The 18,602-nt window shown below is 49.5% G+C and overlaps 1 protein-coding gene across 1 annotated transcript in view; it reads left to right on the top strand.

Annotated features, from left to right (window-relative positions):
* Window positions 1-2,953: 2,953 nt before the first annotated feature.
* Anxa6 (annexin A6) overlaps window positions 2,954-18,602 on the top strand; it is a 56,359-nt gene continuing 40,710 nt past the window's right edge. Inside the window, 2 exon segments of the mRNA XM_031355072.1 lie at window positions 2,954-3,056; window positions 13,350-13,393. Of these exon segments, the coding sequence (XP_031210932.1) occupies window positions 13,376-13,393 (18 nt within the window). The 5' untranslated portion in view covers window positions 2,954-3,056; window positions 13,350-13,375.

Below are 18,602 nucleotides of genomic sequence, written 5' to 3'. Positions count from 1 at the left end.
GGATTTGAACTCAGGACCATCGGAAGAGCAGTCAGTGCTCTTACCCGCTGAGCCATCTCACCAGCCCCCTCTCTTTATCTTTTTATAAACACATCACTGGATCCATTACACTAAAGCATGCCCAATGAGGCCAGACCCCCAAAGACTACATATGTATCGTTCCATTTATATGAAGTGGCAAAAGAAAATTCACAGAGACAAAGTTCAAATCTGTGGGTGTGGGATGGGGAGGTGTGGTGGTTCACAGCTGTAATCATAGCACTTGGGAGGGAGAAGAAGGAGGATAAGGAGTTCAAGGTCATTAACAGCTACGGATGGAGTTCATGGCCAACTTCAAACAGGTGAGACCTTGTCCCAAAAGACCAGAAATGGGGGAGGAGAGAAGTGAAGGGAGAAGAGGAGAAGAAAGACAAGGAAGGTTGAGGAGGAGAAAACAAATTGGTGGTTGCCCGAATTTTGGCGTTGGGGGTGGGGGTGGGGGAGTAACTGCTGAGAAAAAAGATACTGGCTTTTTGCAGTGGAGAAATGGCACAGATTAGACACAGCCTTCACATAGCTGCGGATGCTCAAAACCCTCATCCCTCCATTACCCAACCCCTGCAGCAGTCGCCCAAGGACTCCAGGCCCTGCACCAGTTGATCCTTCCTCCATCCCTGCCTCTTGTTGGCTCAGCACCCTGGACCCCTCTGGTCTCCAAACATTGTATTATCCCTGGCCCACTGCTGTTTCCTGGGCTTGGACACTTCCAACATATATTGGAAGTTCTGCTGACTTCACGTCCTCTGAGTCTTTCTCAGACTTCTCTGATTTAGCCTTTGCTAAACACCCTACTAAGCACTATATCTATCCACCAGCACATGTCACCTGCCTTGTCCTTTTTATTGTCCACAGTATTTTTGTCCCTGCTCACATGTTGTCACGTTTGCCCTGGTGTATCCATCCCCTCTGGGCTGGGATGCAGGTTCTATGACCAAAGAGATACTGGTTTGTTGATAAACCTTCTGAAATAGGACCCAGCACATAGTAGGCGCTGAATAAATAATTATAAACATCCAATTGATGAAACCCTGAGGTTAGACACGACCATGTAATTAAAGGGAATTCAGGTATGGCAGGATGGCTCAGGAAGGTAAAAGAGCTTGCCTCTAAACCTGACAACCTGAGTTCTATTACCAGGACCTCCATGGGGAAGGAGAGGGCCAAGTCCTGCAAGTTGTCTGACCTCTGTATAGATGCAGTGGCACTTGTGCTCAAAGGTGCGTGTGTGTGTGTGTGTGTGTGTGTGTGTGTGTGTGTGTGTGTGTGCACATGTACACCCACACACATACACACAAATACATAAACTTAAAACAAGGGTAGAATATAAAACCTTACGACTCATGGAAAATGCCCAGTAGATGACAGCAATTACAACTGTGTGCAGGGAGACCACAGACCCTATCTTAGCTGGTAGGGCCAGCCCTCTTCTGTCTTACAGGTTTGAACCACTAAGTCTGATTTTATGTGGTGCTGGCTATCCAACCCAGGGCTTTGTGCATGCCAAACACTCTACAAACTGCGCCACCACCCCCCACCACACACACCCCGCCCAGACCATTATTATTGCATGTTTTTTGAGACAGTCTCATGTAGCCCAGGCTGGCCTTGAAGATGTTTGTAGCCAATGCTGACCCTGAACTCCTGATCCTCCTGCTCCAGCCTCTCGGAGGTGGGACACAGAGTCCGCCGATAATGTTTCCCACTTGAGCCTGCCCCTCTCAGAAGCTGTAACTGCAGCACTCTGGCTCCGAAGGTGACGCTGCCCCATTTGCTTTGCTCCGTGTGCTTCCTCCACCTTAGCCCCAGGCTTCCCATAGAGCAATCTAAACCTCTGTCTATTGGCAGGTCCCAAGGGTGGGGCAGGGCCGCAGAGCCCACCTGTTCAGTTTGCTCTAGCATGCAGCAAAGGCTCAGTAAGTGTTCACTGGGTGAAATGAAAACAAAAACAAACAAACAAACAAAAAAACAAAACGGAGGACACATTTTCCAGCTAGATCTTGGTAGATGCTTACTATGCTCTGAACTAGTGACAGATTCTGCAGATAACATCTTTTAAACTTTTAACTTTTAAAATTACATTTTATTTATCAGAGTGTAAAAAACATGCACAAGCCACCTGTGGGTCAAACTCAGTTTGGCGGCAAGCATATTTGCCTTCTGAGCCAGCTAGTTGACTCCCGAGGATGACCCTTTAAAGAAACTCAAAGAACCTGTTGACACACAGAAGTCTGCTGTCCGCTCTGAGGCCACCAGGCAGCGGGGCCTTCTCTGTGAAAGCCGGGCCATCTGTTTTCCAGTGACTCCCAGAGGTTGTGCCGCTTTTCCACACAGACCTGGAGGACAACTTCTGGTCTCCTATTGGTCCATCTTCGACCAGAACTCACTCCCCAAGGCTAAGGAGATTCTGTGGGGCCACGTGCCCTAGATTAGATTCCCCACCCCACAATCTGCAAGCTGAGTGATCTGAGCGAGGCATGGTCTTCTTTGGCCTTTCCTTGTTTGCAAAGTAGGGGACTATGCCTTGCCTGTGACCCGACAGACCAGGAAGGCGTGAAATTCGATCAGTCCGGCAAGGTCTCAACTTCAATTTTGGCAAGCTTCAAATTTCTCAACAAAGCTTTGGTGAGTGGCAGGAATGTGGGAGAAAGTGTCCAGAACAGGACATTAACTTGACTTCTAACTCTGGGTGGCAGCGGTGACCTTTGCCAAGTCCTCTTCCCTCTGGAGGTGACGTCAGGGCTGGGGTCAGAAACGACCCAGGTAGGAGGTAGCAGGTTTCCCCGAGGGCGCCCTCCCCCATGCCCTTCCCCGGCAGCCGGTGACACCCAGACTCCAAAAAAGAAGCACTCGGGGTGGGGCGGGACGGGGCGGGACGGGCAGCGAGCGAACCCGATTGGCCCCTGCGCGCCACGTGTCCCCCTCCACCGTGCGCCCAGCCTGCGCTGCGGCTGCTGCTAGACTAACGGGCTTCGAGCTGCGTCTCTCTGTCCGCCCTGATCCGAGGCCTCCCCAGCGCGGTAAGTGTGCAGAGTCGCTGCGGGGCACGGGGTCCGGGGCTGAAGGGACCGGGGACTAGCACCTGACTGGGTCCCTGCTGGGGTGCGGCCACCCCGGGGTGTCGCGGCTGGGTGTGTCCCAGGAGAGAACCCAAGGTGCTGGCTCTGGTTGACAGCACCCTGAGGGGGAGGGGAGCTGGTGGATCCCCGGCCCCGCCGAGGGTGTGGTCCAAGACCCGGGAGCCTAATTGTTTAAAGTGGTTAAAAAAAATTGGGGACCCTTGTTGGAGGCTGTGAGTTGCCCAACTTGGAGAGCTTGAGGAATTGAACCGTCTGTTGAGCACCAGACGGTTTGTGATGTGGTCCGGGAGAAAGGCTCACTGATGCCCGCCAGAGGAAGTACCTGCTGTCCCTCCCCGGTTGCTCACCTTTCCGGGAGCCGCAGAGGCTCTTAGCAAGATGCAGAGGTCCCACTCTGAATTTTGCTTCTCCTAAGCCAACCCAGTTCCTTCCCAGTTTTTCAAGGCCTTGGATGCTTCCTACTGACCTATGAATCCAGATCCCACCACAAACTTGCAGTGTGGCCTTGAGCCGGTCGTCTTCCCTCTCTGAGCCTTCCTCTCCCAAGTCCTGATAACCCCCGCTTTCAGTCCTATGAAAGTGTATTGATTGAGCTGCTGGTTGGGGACTCTTGAGTACAGGTGTGGTCGATGAAACGCTCCTTTAGAAGAATCTGGCTTCTGCTTCTCCCACTCCCACCCCACCCCCTTTTGTCTAAACTCCGGTGGGTCTTACTAGATACTTCCAAATTTGGGCATATGGCTCCAGGGTTTGTAGGGGTTCCTGGTGTCCCCTTAGAATCTGCCCTCCTTTCCACCGCTCCTGGCCAGATCACATCTTGAAGCTGCTGAGCCCACCCCTAGACAGGAATAGCCTGACTTCCCAGCTTTTCTTATCTCCCTGTAACTATTTCAGCCCCTGTACGCCCTGATGGTCTGGCTGCAGGCGCTAAGCCCTGCAGAAGACCCTGAGCAATCCTCTCCCATATCCATGAGTTGTAGCTTGCCTGAGACCATTGGAGGGACCTCTTTTCTCTCTGGACCCTTGTTTCCCATAGCAGTCTGCTGAGGTGGCCGCCACTTCCGGTGCCTCCCCCCCTTGGCCAATTCAACTGTTCTCAGATTTGGGAGTGGGGTGTGGCTGGGCATGGAGGGAAGAGAAGGCCTTCATCCCCTTGCAGCTGTGACTGTCGCTCACCATGTCCCTTTACTTCCTGTCCTTTGTTCATGAGCTCCTCTCTGCTGGGATACTGAACCTATTTGCTGCTTCTGGCCAGGGGATGCAGCTGTTGCTGGACAGAACATGGATTTGCCCTGAGAATATAGAGATGCTAGGGTGGGGGTGGGGCTGGGAGTGGGGGACTGCAGCACTGGAGAGCTGCCAGAGACCATACATACATCTGCACTGCAGCTCCCAGAGGAGTCCTGGACACGAGGCCTGGCCCCGCCCCATCTCTGCCCCTCCACCCACAAGCTGGGCACCTCCCCACCTTGATTCCTTCCTCCCCAGAGGAGGAGACCTGTACCCACGCCTCCAGCTGGTATAATGTGTTGGGCCTGGGTTGGTGTCTCTTTACAGTGCCATTCAGACTCAGTGGTGGCCCCATGCACCCCTAGCCAAGCCTCTTCAAGAGACTTCCTGGGTGGGGTTAATGCTGAGGATGTGGTCTCCACAGATTGCCCATATGGAGGGTGGGAAATGAGGGCTGCATCCTAGCTGGCTGCTGCTTGGCTTAGAACCCAGCCCTTTCTATTTCCGCTCTGCATTCCATTTGCATTCTGGAATGCTCTCTCTGGAGGACTGAGAAGCCCCCACTGAGGCTGGCCCTGCAGAGCTGTGGTGATGTCAGGGTTCTGTGAGCCCAGTTCCCCCCATCTGTAAGAGGAGGACTGATACCCTCTTGTGGTTGCATGGCAGATATGAAAGTGCCATATGTAAACTGTAGAGTGCTCCAGGCAGAGAAGCTAGTGCTGCTGTGGTAACCTCAGAAGGGTGTGGTACTCAGGAGGCTACCTGAGCCCCGGGTTCCTCTTTCTCAAGACTGCTTGTCTCGATGCTTCTTAAAGTCATCGTTGTCACTGATGGAACCCTTCCAGCCGAACAGACTCCGGGTATCAGACCGTTACAGAGATAGAGATGCCGTAACCTTCATGTAGAGAAGTGGCTGGAGATGTGTTCCCCTACACAGGGGATGCCCTGGTTTCTTCCCTAGTGAGATTTAAACTGCGAGCATCTGCAATCCTAGCACTCAGAGGTGGAGACTGCAGGACCTGGAAGTTCAAAGTTCAAAGTCACCCTGAGCTATGTAGTAAGTTGGACACAGGAGGCCCCATCTCAAAAAAAAAAAAAAAAAAAAAAAAAAAAAAAAAAAAAAAGGAAAGAATAGTTGTAAGCTCTTGAATAGCACTCCTGTGACCTTGGCTTCATTCTTGCCAGGTGTAGTAGCCCATGCCTTGGGCTTTAATTTCAGCACCTGGGAGGTTGAGGCCAGCGTGGTGTGCTACGGAGAAAGACCTTGCCTTTAAAAACAACAACAACAATAAAAAACCTCAATCTGTTTTTATCCTTTACACCTTGACCTCAACCACTATGAATTATTTTTTAAATATATTTTTATTTATATTTATTTATTTATTTGTATATGTACCTCTATGCCATCGTATGCATGTGGAGGTCAGAGGACATCTTGTGGAACTTGGTTCTTTCCTTCCATGTTGTGGTTTCTGGATGCAACTCAGATTATCAGGCTCCTCACACAGCTGTTTTTACCTCCCCGCCACACAAATGCCCCCTTTCCCATCTGAGACAGGGTCTCTCTTTTTGTTTTCAGATGGCCCGTGAGCTCTCACGGACTCTCATCTCTGTCTCCCACCGTGCAGTAGGATGGTAGGCTTGACTACTGTGCAGGGCTTTACCAATGGATTTGAATTTCCACCCTTCCCAGCCTAACACACACAGCTTCTAAATAACCGTGGAGTTTTGATCTCAGGACTCCTGGTCCCTGTAAGATGCTAGACCTTGTGGCCATTCACAAAGTAACTTTGGGTGGGGTTCGAACCCAAGTTAGGCCATTTCTGATCCTGGGGCAGCCAGATGGATGCCTGGGACCCACCTCACCCAGCTGGGGTCAGGAGTTAGGAAACATTGCTCTCAAGAAACCTGAGTGTCTGGGGGTGAGGGGTGGGGCGAGACAGGGGTACTGTATCCTGCAGCTCAGGATTGGGAGCTGCTCCTTCTGGCTTTGGGGAGCCCATAAGAAAGGGAGTTTTCTAGATGTATCTTTTCTTGGTGGTAGGAATGGAACCCAAGGACTTGTACATGCTATACTATAATAATCTATACTATAAACTGAATACCTAGTTTAAAAGGGATTTTTGAAGATCACAGCCTTCAGATTGTACAGTAGACTTACCCTCTGGGGTACAGAAAATCCTCAGACTCTGTTATTAAAATCGTCCTTGAGACAGAGTCTCATGTAGCCCAGGCTGGCATTGAACTTGCTATGTATCTGATGATGAGTTTCTAAGCCTCCAGCCTCCAGCTACTACATGCTGGGGTTGCTTGTGTGTGTATATAACTATCATGCCTGGGTTTTGCAGTGTGAGGGATCAACCCCAGAGCCTGGTACACATGCTGGAGAGGTACTCTATTGAATGAGCTACACCCCAACCTACAACATGTTCTTTTCTATGTTATTTTAAAAATGGATTGAAGGGGGCAGGGAACGAACAGCAAATGGCTCAGCAGGTAAAGGCACCTGCCACCAAGGCTGACGACCTGAGTTCAAGCCCCAGGACCCACATGGTAGAAGGAAAAGAACCAACTCTCATAACCCACGGCACATGTTTGCCCCCCTCCAAAAAATGATAAAACGTTTATCATAATCGGTGCTCTTCTTTTTTCTTCTATGCTCTTTGGTGGGCAGACTGGGTATCAGGGTGTTGTCGGGAGGGCACAGGAGTCTTGTCTACCCCACTTTCTGTCCTAGCCGCAGCTCCTGCCAGTGAGCCTAGACTGCTACTAAGTTTGTCTCCTTCTGCTTTCTCACGAGTCCTCAGTTAATCAGTAATTTTCTCTATGGACCTGGACAAGTTGCCCAACTTCAGGTCATTTCCCCTCTGGCTACAGCTTGGGGAGCAAAGCAGTTTGGTCCAATGGATCCAATTTTTTTTTCCCTTGTGATTTTTCAAGGGTGTCACTAAAGAAACATCTTATGGCTGTAGCTGGAATTTTTGTCGTGTAAGCCTTGGCTTCTGCAGCCCTAAGCTAGCAAAGCTCTGCCAGCTGGTCCCAATAAACCAGTTAGAGACCTGTAATGGTGAGGAGAAAAAAGGTTAGAAGGAATTGTATTCGATGTGACCAAGTTGGGAGGAAGAATGAACTGAGGGAAGCCAATGGAGACACCAAGCCCTTTTTCCCTCAACTGACATGACTTGGGTTTGAACAGAGGAAGAACCAGGGCAACAGATGTGCATGGTCAACCAGTCTGGTCCTCTTCACCGCCCTTCTGGTTCTTCTGAGAGGTTCTTAGAAGCCCTCACCTCTGTCGTCAATATCAATGCCGCTGTTTTAGAAACTCACTCTGGTTCCTCCTGGCTGACCACTCCTGCCCCAGGACACTCCTGCCCCAGGTGCAGCTCACCCTCATGAAACGATTGACATCTTTCACAAGGTGATCTGCTCTGTGCAGTTTTGTTCTTCAGGAATCTGAGGTGACACCAGAGGAACGGTTCAGGATGGTACTTAGCTCTGTACTTTCAGCCAAAGGAAACGAGACAGACAGACGCCAGATGAAGATGGAGACGCCAGGGGATAGCTTGGATTTAGTTTCCTTGGAGGAAGAGTGAGGGGTTTGTGCTTTTAAGGAAAAGCATCCTCGAAGGATTGGCTTCTTAACCTCTCCATCGTGCAAGACAGCCAGCCCGTAAGAAGTGCCACCCTGGCTGGAGGCAGAGGTTAACCTCGCCAGAGGGTTATAGCAGGCACCATAGCTATGCAGTAATGGCCCAGCCATGAGTCACATGAAATAAAACAAAAATGATCATTTGCCTAAGATTTTATTCTACTTATAACCAATGACTAGTCCACGCAGATATTAGTAACCAGCTCAGAATGGAATCAATAGCCGCCTTTATATTTAAAGGAATATGCACTTAGAGGCAAAACTGGTTTTTCCACCCAAGGGGGAGGGGAGGGACTGTGGAATGATATTAGAATTGCTATGTATGAACATTAGTCATCCACCACTTGCTGAGCTAACAACAGCCTGAAGACAGAAAAACTAGAATCAGATGATCCCCCAGAGGTTTTCTTTGAAGATAGATACTTCTCCCCACCCCCGCCCCGTCCCTATAATACATGCAAAAGCAGTGACCTCCGGCTACACAGGAATGGCAAATCCTCAATGGCTGACCACAGCCAGTCTAGGGAGGATGGTGTGCAGCCAGCCTGTGGGGATTCCGAGGGGAGATCTCCCTGGTTTCCCAGTTGAGGTAACAGCTGGGTCCAGCAGAAACCAATCAGTTTGTTGGCTGCACTGGCCCTGAAATATTTTCAGTCTCTAGTGTTGGACTTTGGACACTTGGGGGCCAAAAAAGTCCTCAGGTTGTATTAATAAAGCTGGAATGGAGAAAGGAATGATAGAGGAGAACATTCCTAGCTTAGGAGAGAAGACCGGTTATAACCAACCCTTCAAGCCACCCCACACACCTACAGAGGGGGCAGAGATGGAGGGCTATTCCAAAGTTTCAATCATTTAAAAACATAATTTATTATTAGTGCTATGTGTTAGACAAAGAGAGATGTGTGTGGAGGCCAGAGGGCCATTTTGTGGAGTCTGTTGCATCCTTCCATCTTTATATGGTTCTAGGAACCAAACTCAAGTCACCAAACTTGCACGGCGCCATTTCCCTTTTCCAAGTGCCAGGTTTTGTTTTGAGACAGGGTCTCAGTGCATAGCCTGAGCTATCCTGGAACCCACTTTGTAGACCAGACTGGCCTTGAACTTATAGAGATCTGCCTGTCTCTGCTTCCCCAGTTCTGGGATTAAAGATGAGCACCACTACTCCTGTTTCTGCCTGCCAGTTCTGATGATTTTCATCTTTGAAATGAGCTGAACTTACACACTTTGAAGTGGAAGCACCATGACCACGCACTTATGCACAGGCATTAATATGGATAGGTACTAAAAATAAATGCCAGGCACTCAAAGAGAGGCAAGGGAGCTACCTGGGGATGCACACCTGTAATCCCAGCACACCGGAAGCTGAGGGAGGACGGTGCCCTGTTCCAGATCAGTCTGGACCATAGTGTGAAGCCCTGTCTCAAAACAATAAATCAAGAAGTGGGGCAGGACAATGGAGCCTTTCAGCATGGTAAACAAAGGATGGGATTGGGCTTCTAAGGAAAAGAAGTGGCCAGACTTATGATGAAGTCTCTCAGGTCAGGGTGACCTGTGGTCATTTCCACCTGGCCAATCAGACCTCAGTATCTTCCTGTAGGCAAGATCTTTCCTATGCAAAAAAAAAAAAAAAAGGGGGGGGAGGGTATAAGAAATACCCTATACCCACTGTCTACTGACATGGGCAGAAGTGAGTGGCTTCCTTCGAAAAACAGCCCCTTTGGAGCCCGTGTTCTATCTGCAAAGGCCTGCAGTTCCTCTGAATAACTTGACATATGCCACAGAAATACTTTTGGTAAGCTGTGGGTGTGGCTCAGTTGGCAGACTGCTCGCTAGCACCCTGGAAGCCAGCCTGGGCTCAGTCTCCAACACTGTATAAACTGTGTGAGGAGACACCAGCACGAAATCCCAGCACTTGGGAGGTGGAAGGTTGAGGTGGAAGATACTTAGTAAGTTCAAGGCTAGCCCAGCATACAAGAGACCCTGACTCAATAAAAACAAAACAAAACTGACCTAAAAACAATCAGAGGCCAGAGAGATGGCTCAGTGGTTAAGAGTATTTGCAACTCTTCCAGAGGACTCCAGTTTGGTTCCCAGCACCCGACTCATTTGGCTCACAACTTTTAAAACTCTAGCCCTTAGGGCAGTGGTTCTCAACCTGTGGGTTGTGACCCCTTTGGAGGTCAACCGACTCTCTCACAGGGGTCGCTAAGACTATTGGAAAACATAGATATTTACATTATAATTCATAACAGCAGCAAAATTACAGTTATGAAGTAGCAGTGAAAATAATTTTATGGTTGGGAGGGTCCTAGCCTGATCTCCATACACACCAGCTCATGTGTGGCATATGTTCATCTGGATAGACATATACATACAAATAAAAAGAAATGTTTTAAAAGTTACTTTTGCAGGCCTGGAGAGGCAGCTCAATGGTTAAGAGCATGTGTTACCCCTGCAGGGGACACAGCATCTACACAGTGGCTTACAACCATCTGTAACATCAGTTCCAGGGATCCGATGCTCTCTTCTGACCTCTGTAAGCACAGACACACATGTGGTCCATGTACATACTACAGGCAAGCAACAACATTCATATACATAAAATAAAGAAATCTAAAAAGAATTTAATTTCCTGTGGGCTATTTTAGACTCCCATGGGACTGGTGGTTTTTGCACACTACCTTTCAATAACCTAAGAAAACCTTATAGTTTTACTATTTCTGAGATAAACTGAGGCAGAGAGAAGTGACACAATTGGATGTTTGCAGTATCAGGATTCGAACCTGGGGACTTCAGACAAAGCCTACATTTATCGTCGTGTTAATGACCATCTATTGCTGACTGTGTGTCAGTCTTACTAAGCATTTTCTCGTTTGTTTTATAGTTCACATTGGAATTCCAATATGCCTTTGCAGATGTGCAAACTTGAGATTTAGTTTAAACAGTGTAAGTCAGAAAGACTTCAGGGGACATGAATGGTCCTGGCCCACTTGATAGGCTAGGCAGTAGGATTCTGCCTGTCCAACATAAGACCACAATAGTCACAAGCTACCAGACAAGGCAATAGTGATGATGCCCACCCAGGTAGAAGCCATCCAGGTCACTGCCCAGACTTTGAGGCAGGGCTCCTGGCTGAATCTTGGCCATGTGGGAAGAGGCTCGGAGGACAGATGGTTCCAGCCTCAGCTGGGATCCTGGGCTAGTGGCTGTGCAGTCAACCTAAGGCTGTTGTGGGAGAGCCCCAGTGCTCAGACCTCCCTATGTGTTTCAGCCTTTAGTTGTCCTGTTAAAATGAACCAGCTTGACTCTCTAAACTACAATATGAACATTAAATTATCCAAAGAAACTCACTTTCCTCGTACACAGGAGGCAGGCCCTCAACACACACACACAGAAACTGCTCTTGGAGTTTTCCCCAAAGGCGTAGCGGCCCCTTCTTGGAGTGAGCTCTCTGTGGAAAGGGGCTCTTGTCCAGATGGGCCTGGGCGCCAGCCAGCTGCTGAAGTTTCCAGCAACAGGGCCAAAGGAAAGTGCCTCAGCCTTCATGACAGGTCCCAGCCCTCCCTCCCCCGTGTCAGCTCACCTCCTGGGCCTCTGTGTTTCCTATAGTTTGGGGGTTCCTTTACCAACTGCTTCTTGAGCCTCCAGGCTTGGGGAAACCCCAGATCTGGTTCTGAGCCCAATCCTAGAAGTCACCCCTTCCCATGTGAGGTTTCCATTTCCTGGTGAGAGCTGTATTTTTATTTTATACCAAGGGGCCCCTGGTTGCCAGGGCAACAGCAGGGTTTCCTGCAGCTGAGCTGTGATTACAGGCAGATCTCTGTCTCATGTCCTCCACCCCCAGCACCATCAGATAACTGCCCCTTGGTGACTGCAGTTTAGGAAGACAGTACTCTAAAGGTACCTACATGGGGGCAAACTGACAATGTTCCTCCACTGCAATGGCTAGCACCACCACTTATGTGTCTGCTCTGTGCTTGAAGAAATCAGGCCCCATCCCCCAGTAGCACTCCCAGGCAGTTTGTGCTTAGCAGAACCTTGAATTTAAATAAGAACTGAGCCCTTGGTCACATAGCTAATAAGGCTCAGGAGAGCTGTCTCCTAAGTTGGGGGATGGGTAGGGCTGGAGGATACTGACTTGCAGGTTTCTATGGTTCCACCCTTCTTTTTAGTTCATTCTTTGCAAGTAAGTTATTTTTACTCCTACAAAGCAGTATGGAGCTGTTTTAAGCTTAGACCAGCTGCTTCTGATCGAGTACTGTGGTCCTCCATGGCTCCTGATTGCTTAACTTGCATCTCCTGCCTTTTCTGCTGAGTGCTTGTGAGCTCGGCTCAGCTCTGCACCCTCCTGACTTTCACTTATCATTTATTTATAGATAATACACCTGCGTCCCTTTTTTCTTTGTTGTGGATCTTGTCCCTGACACCTCAAGCCCATAGTCCTCACCTCGTTAAAATAAGATATTTCAATCCCTATTGTTTAGGTCCCCCATGATGGTGACAGCTTTGTTCCATCAGAGTAAAGCCAAGACTTCACCATGGCCTCAGGTCAGGTCATCATGTCACCACCCTTCTGCCTGCTGCCACCTCACTCACACACAACTCTCTGTTGCCTCTTACCCAGACCCCTGACTGCCCACCTAGGGTTACATCCTGTTACCTCTTGTCCCACACATTGTCTTCCCTCCAGATGTTCATTGTAATCCATGTGAGTGCTTTTATCACTGGAACCCATGAGAATTAGACTGTCCAATCTTGAATACATCCTGCTGTGGACTTAGCCTGTAGAACATTGCCAGCTAGACTAGATAGTGGGTGAATGCAACAGACCCAGGCTGAGATGATGTGTTCAGGGAGACACCTGGGAATCCCTGCTTCTTCCATTTGCATGCCAAGAAAGCCTGGCTGGGAAACCATTTTCAGTAGCTTGGAGAGCAGGCACACAGTGCAGACAGCACACGGGGCTCTGGATTCTGGAGTTCCAAGTGTTTTGACTTTTGACCAAACGTGGCATCAAGTCTTGGTCTCCATTCTCCTACAAAGGGCACTCGCTGCCTGTAAAGAGTGCTAAAGGAGTAGGGATATAACAGGCCCACTGCATGGCCTGGCTCAGTGCTAGTCAGTGGTCATGCCCAGCCTTCCTGCTCCTCCGGGTCCCTTTCCCACTCTGCTGTATGTGTGTGACCGACTGTACACTATAATCCAGCCACTGTCAATTGAAAAACAAAGTTCCCAGCTCCGTCAGGTCTCTGGATATGAGAACAGCAGGAGGAGGGAAAATAAGGGCAAGGAGGGGGCGTGATTCACAGAGTACTGGGGTGTCTTCTCAAATTCTCTTTCTCTCTCCACAGTGGTTTCTGCTGCAGAACCTGAGACCATGGCCAAAATACCACAGGTAAGGGGCTCTCCTCCTCAAGGCCCTGTCCTTGGGCCTGGGAAACCCAGCATCAGTAGGTCAGAGTAACCCCGGGTACCTTCAAATAACCGAAGTGTCTTCAGATAACCCTTGGGTCCCTCCGTTAACCCCTGGTACCTTCCGATAATCCTGGGCACTTCCTGATAACTCCTGGTTAGAGTTCCTTCAGCCCAAAAGGAGCCAAGATGGCTCTCACTTCACAGCTCTGACTCATAAGCAAGTCACCAGTGATGTATACTATCCCAAGTACCAAAGGATGGGAGTGAATCGACTCAAGGACTGGGAAGTGCAGGGCTTCAGGACTGGCTGGATTGGAGAGCTTGGGTGATAGAGTGAGGGTTCTGCTTCTGCGGACAGCTTTTTTGAGATTGCTTCATTCCTGGGAGGTTCTTCCTTGCCTGGCATGGGCAGCATTGACCTCCAGGCTTCCATTCTCCCGTCTTCTAGACCAGGATACAAACAGTATAAGTTGTTTCCAGTGGTTCAGGTTCTATCCTCATTGGGTGGGCCTGGGTGACAGGCCCTTTGGAGTGCGAAGTTGAGTTGACCCGAGCAGAATTATGTAGCCGTAGGAAGGGACATGGACAACTAGATAGGCACTTAATCACAATGAGGATCGCTTATGTCCTAGAGAGATGTGTCCCATGTCATATCCATTGGGGTTAAGTTTTCCTGGCCAGAAAGACTCTAACCTCGGTCTTTCGCACTGTTTGACCACTCTGTTGGGTGATAGAATTTGAAACCAAATGGAACATTCTCTTCAGTTGGCTAAGCTTGGCATGAGGGGTCCTTCTGTGCCAAGGTTTGTCTGGGAAAGGTCCCAGTTGGCTACCCTTACAGGGCAAACCTGGCATTGGGAGGGGAGAAGAAGCTGAGGGACCCCAGATGACCCCCTTTGATGCCCACTCCATCTCTAGAACTTCTCCATCTAGTCATAGAGCAGAGCTCTTACCCAGTGGCCGAGCTGAGAGCCAGTTTCACTTCATCCATCCTCGTGACATGACACCCAGTGAATCAGGGACAGTCGCAGCTTGCAGAAAGTACCATTTATGATGCAAGACAGACCCTCAGAGTAGCTCTTGCTCCACCTCCCCTCCCCACCCCTGAGGAGCATGCTTGGTCCTGCAGTGTCTCTGATCAGGCTGATGGGAAGGGAGGAGTCAAAGATGTGGACAAAGCTCCAGGACAGGAGCTGTTGCTGCTTCCCTCTTCCTGTGTGTGCACAGGCAGGAGCTGGGAGGCACTTGCCTTGCAGGGTTCTGAATGGCTCAAGAGTACAGGTCAGGCTGAAAGATCAGCAGGGCCAAGACTTGGAGTTCAGAGCTTTGGGCCAGGGCTCATCGACCCTCTGCAAGCAAGTTTCAGGGTGGTTGGGCCTGAGGGGTTCCTTTTGTCCTGGTGCAACTGGATGTCCTCTGGAAGTGCTTTAGTGGGACATGAAAGGGGCCCTGGGGCCAGCAAGAGGGCAACCTTTGGGTTAAGAGGCTTTGGGAAACTAGAAGGGTCTGCAACAGACTGGCTGGATCAGAAGGTCAGATTTGAGAAGGAATCCAGTACCATCGGGAGCAAGAGTAGTTGCGGGTGCTTGGCAGGCAGCAGCAGCCTTGGAAGGGAGAAAGTTGCAGAAGATAATACTAGGGAGATGTGGAGAAGGAAATCTGTCCATTGCAGCGATTCTCACCCTTCCTCATGCTGTAGTGACCTCCAATCATAAAATTATTTTCGTTGCTACTTCATGACTATAATTTTGCTACTGTTGTGAATCATAACATAAATATCTGTGTTTCCCAATGGTCTTAAGCAACCCCTGTGAAAGGGTCATCTGACAACCCCCACAAGAGGTCATGACCTATAGGCTGAACACCGCCGGTCTATTGCCTGTTGTTAGCAGTGTCTGTAACGCCCCCCCCCCGCCCCATACACACGTGCACACCCACCCAGCCTTGCAAACACACAGCACGCTGCCCACTTTCCTCGGGTCCAGTTATTGCAGTTCCTTCCCTCATGATGTGGACCTTCTTGTCACCTTCCAAAGAGGTGAACTTGAGATCCAAAGGAAGCAGAAGATAATGATTCTATGTAAGGCCCTAGTGGGGAGGGGGGGCCATGAACCCTGTGAGGTTGGGGGACAGACTGTAACAGTGAACATAAAACCACTTTGCATGCATGTTCTGGGACCCCAGCAGCTGCAGGATGAAGTGGGCATTGGAGCTGATTGTGGTTATTCTCTCCTGGAGTTCCCGTGTAGCCAGTCATCTGTCTAGGGGATGTTTATCTAAGGAGGCCCAGGATATATGCAGCAGCTGGGGTGGGGCCTCACAGGCCAGAGCCCCAAGACCTAGGCTGCTCACCATCTGGCAACAAGGCCTGCTAAATATTTCAGGGTGGAAAGCTCTTTCTCCACACTCCCTCCATTCTGAGGATCCTGCCTGCATGGGGCGCACCGAGCTGATTAAGGGGGCCTGGACCCCTGCACAGATGGCATTTAAGAACGTAAACTTCGCACAGTGGGACGAGTCATGGCCTGTGGGAGCTCAGCCTAGGTAGTCTGAGGGACTTTCTATGTCTTTATATTAGCAGCCAGGGCTAAACCCCACTGTGCTTGCAGTGCCCATGAGCATGTGACATCTTAGATCGCAGGGCTGGTAGGCAAGTGTTGAAGACTTCTCTGACCTTGTGCAGAGGTACATGGGAGACTGAACTAGATCCTTGGGTAGTTTGTCTCTCTGAGAACACTTTGGCCAAGCCTGTGTGAGCCATCAGCCGTCCTTTACCAGCGTCATATTAACTGCTTTATCTTCAGCCCAAACAGCACCAGAACCCACCCACACCATCCGTGCAGGGAGGCAGAGGTCCTGAGACTATGAAAAGAAAATTGTTCTCTGCTTCTTGACAGTGGAAGCAGTACAACCAGCTGCCACCCTAACTTCTCCATCATGATCGACTGGGCTCTTGAACCATGAGCCAAAATAAGGTCCCCCTCTCTTTTGTTTTGTTTTGTTTTGTTTTCGAAACACAGGGTTTCTCTGTGTATCCCTGGCTGTCCTGGAACTCACTCTGTAGACCAGGCTGGCCTCGAATTCAGAAATCTGCCTGCCTCTGCCTCCCAAGTGCTGGGATTAAAGGCCAGCCCCCCTCTCTCTTAAATTGCCTTTGCTCAAGGTATTTTATCACAGCAACAGAGAAGTAACTAAGGCAACCCTGCTACTGACCTTGAAAAAGGCATCGGTTTGAAACTGCTGCTGCCTGACTGCTCATAATCTACACAGAAGATGGGCTACATAGTGAAACTTCCTGGAAACAGTATCGTGAGGAACATCTCTGTTTAATGGACTCTGTTTAATGGAGAGAGCAAGGCCAAGTACAAGTGCCTTGCTTTGCCCAGGCTCTGACTTAGGTGGTGTGCCCAAGGCAGCCGGCAGGACTGCAGGCTCTCAATGTCATTGTAAGCCCATCTTCTGTACCCCACACATGAGTTTATAGACTCTGGGCATCAGCTCCTAAGCTCTCTAACCTGGGATTCCTTTCCCCACTCACTGACCCCTGCCATGTCTCGTCTGTGTGGTAATTTCCACAGCCTCTCTCCCCAGGGTGGAGGGCAGCTGTTGCTCATCCTGAAGAACTCACAGGAACTCAGACATCATCTCCAGGAAGTCAGCTCTAATCTGCTCAGCACGTATCTCAGTAATTCACACCCTATTTCTGGAGCAAATTACGAGGTGTGCCTAGATATCCCGACTCAGTGGTTCTCAATCTTCCTAACGCCGAGACCCTTTGATACAGTTCCTTGTATTGTAGTGACCCCCAGCCATAAAACTATCTCCATTGCTACTTCATAACTGTAATTTTGATTCTGTTGTGAATTATAAATATATGACATGCAGGATATCTGATATGTGACCCCTGTGAAAAGGTCACTCAACCTCCAAAGAGGTTGTGACCCACAGGTTGAGAACCATTATCCTAGATCCTATTCTAGGGGCTGGAGATACATCACTTAGCAAGACAGGCAGTCCCAGCCATCACAGGGATTCTTCTTTGGCCCCTATGCTGTACTTAGCTGACTGGCTTGTAGCTGCATGTGCTATTATACAGCTCCCTTCCAGTCTGTAAATTTTTTACAGGTCCTGGGCTCAACATTACTTAGTAGATTCTCAGTGAGAAGTGGATGGACAGATGAATGCATGCATGGGTGGATGGATGGATAGTTGGTGAATAGATGGGCATGTGGATAGGTAAATGGGTAGCTTGGTAGGTAGATGGGATGGCAGATAGATTGATGGACAAAAGAACAGGCAGATAAATAGATGGAAGGATAGATGGCAGCATAAAATGGACAAATGGGTGGATTGGTTGGTGGGTAGACTAATGAATGACAGATGGATAAGTGGGAGGCTCTAGTTTCCCTAGAAACAAAAATCTGTGCATGAGAAGCCTTTGGGGCCTAGGCATGGCTCGGTACTGATCCTTATTTATAGCTTGGAAGTGGGTCAGCCTGGCACAGAGAGAAGCAGGTCTTTGAAAGCAGCCATCCCAGCAGGGAGGCAGACAGTGCCATATAATAACTCCAGGTTTAGGGGCTGGTGAGATGGCTCAGCGGGTAAGAGCACCGACTGCCCTTCAGAAGGTCATGAGTTCAAATCCCAGCAACCACATGGTGGCTCACAACCACCCGTAATGAGTTCTGATGCCCTCTTCTGGTGCATCTGATGACAGCTACAGTGTACTTACATATAATAAATAAATAAATCTTTAAAAAAAAAAAACAAAACTCCAGGTTTAGTCTTCAAGGAGAGGAGGCAGCCCTAGGCTATGTGATGGTCACTCCTTCCCTGTGACCTGCCACACCCGCCTGGCATTTGTCAGGGAGGGAGAAAGCTTGGTTTGCTAAAAACAGCCATCCATTGCCTTCCCAATCAGGCCTCTGACATGCTGGCTAGTCACATGTCACTTATCCTCTTTGTTTTGGTGCTTCAGAATTCTAAGGGACGTTGCCTTCTCCAAGTGAGCCCAAGGATCAGTGGCAAGGAGTTTGGAGCTAGGGAGGTGACAGACATGTGGGCTCAGGCAGATGGAGAGAAAGCATCATGAGTCATGAGTCATGGCAACAGCTGGCTTCCCCAGACAGAGCCTAGAGGGCCTGGCCCCCAGAAAGATATTTCAAAGCTGGATATTCCAATGCTGCTCC

This window comes from Mastomys coucha, unplaced genomic scaffold, assembly GCF_008632895.1.
Source record: "Mastomys coucha isolate ucsf_1 unplaced genomic scaffold, UCSF_Mcou_1 pScaffold5, whole genome shotgun sequence".
Classification (NCBI taxonomy): Eukaryota; Metazoa; Chordata; class Mammalia; order Rodentia; family Muridae; genus Mastomys; species Mastomys coucha.
Note: the sequence above shows the minus strand (reverse complement) of the source record. Positions and strands in the feature narration are given on the sequence as shown.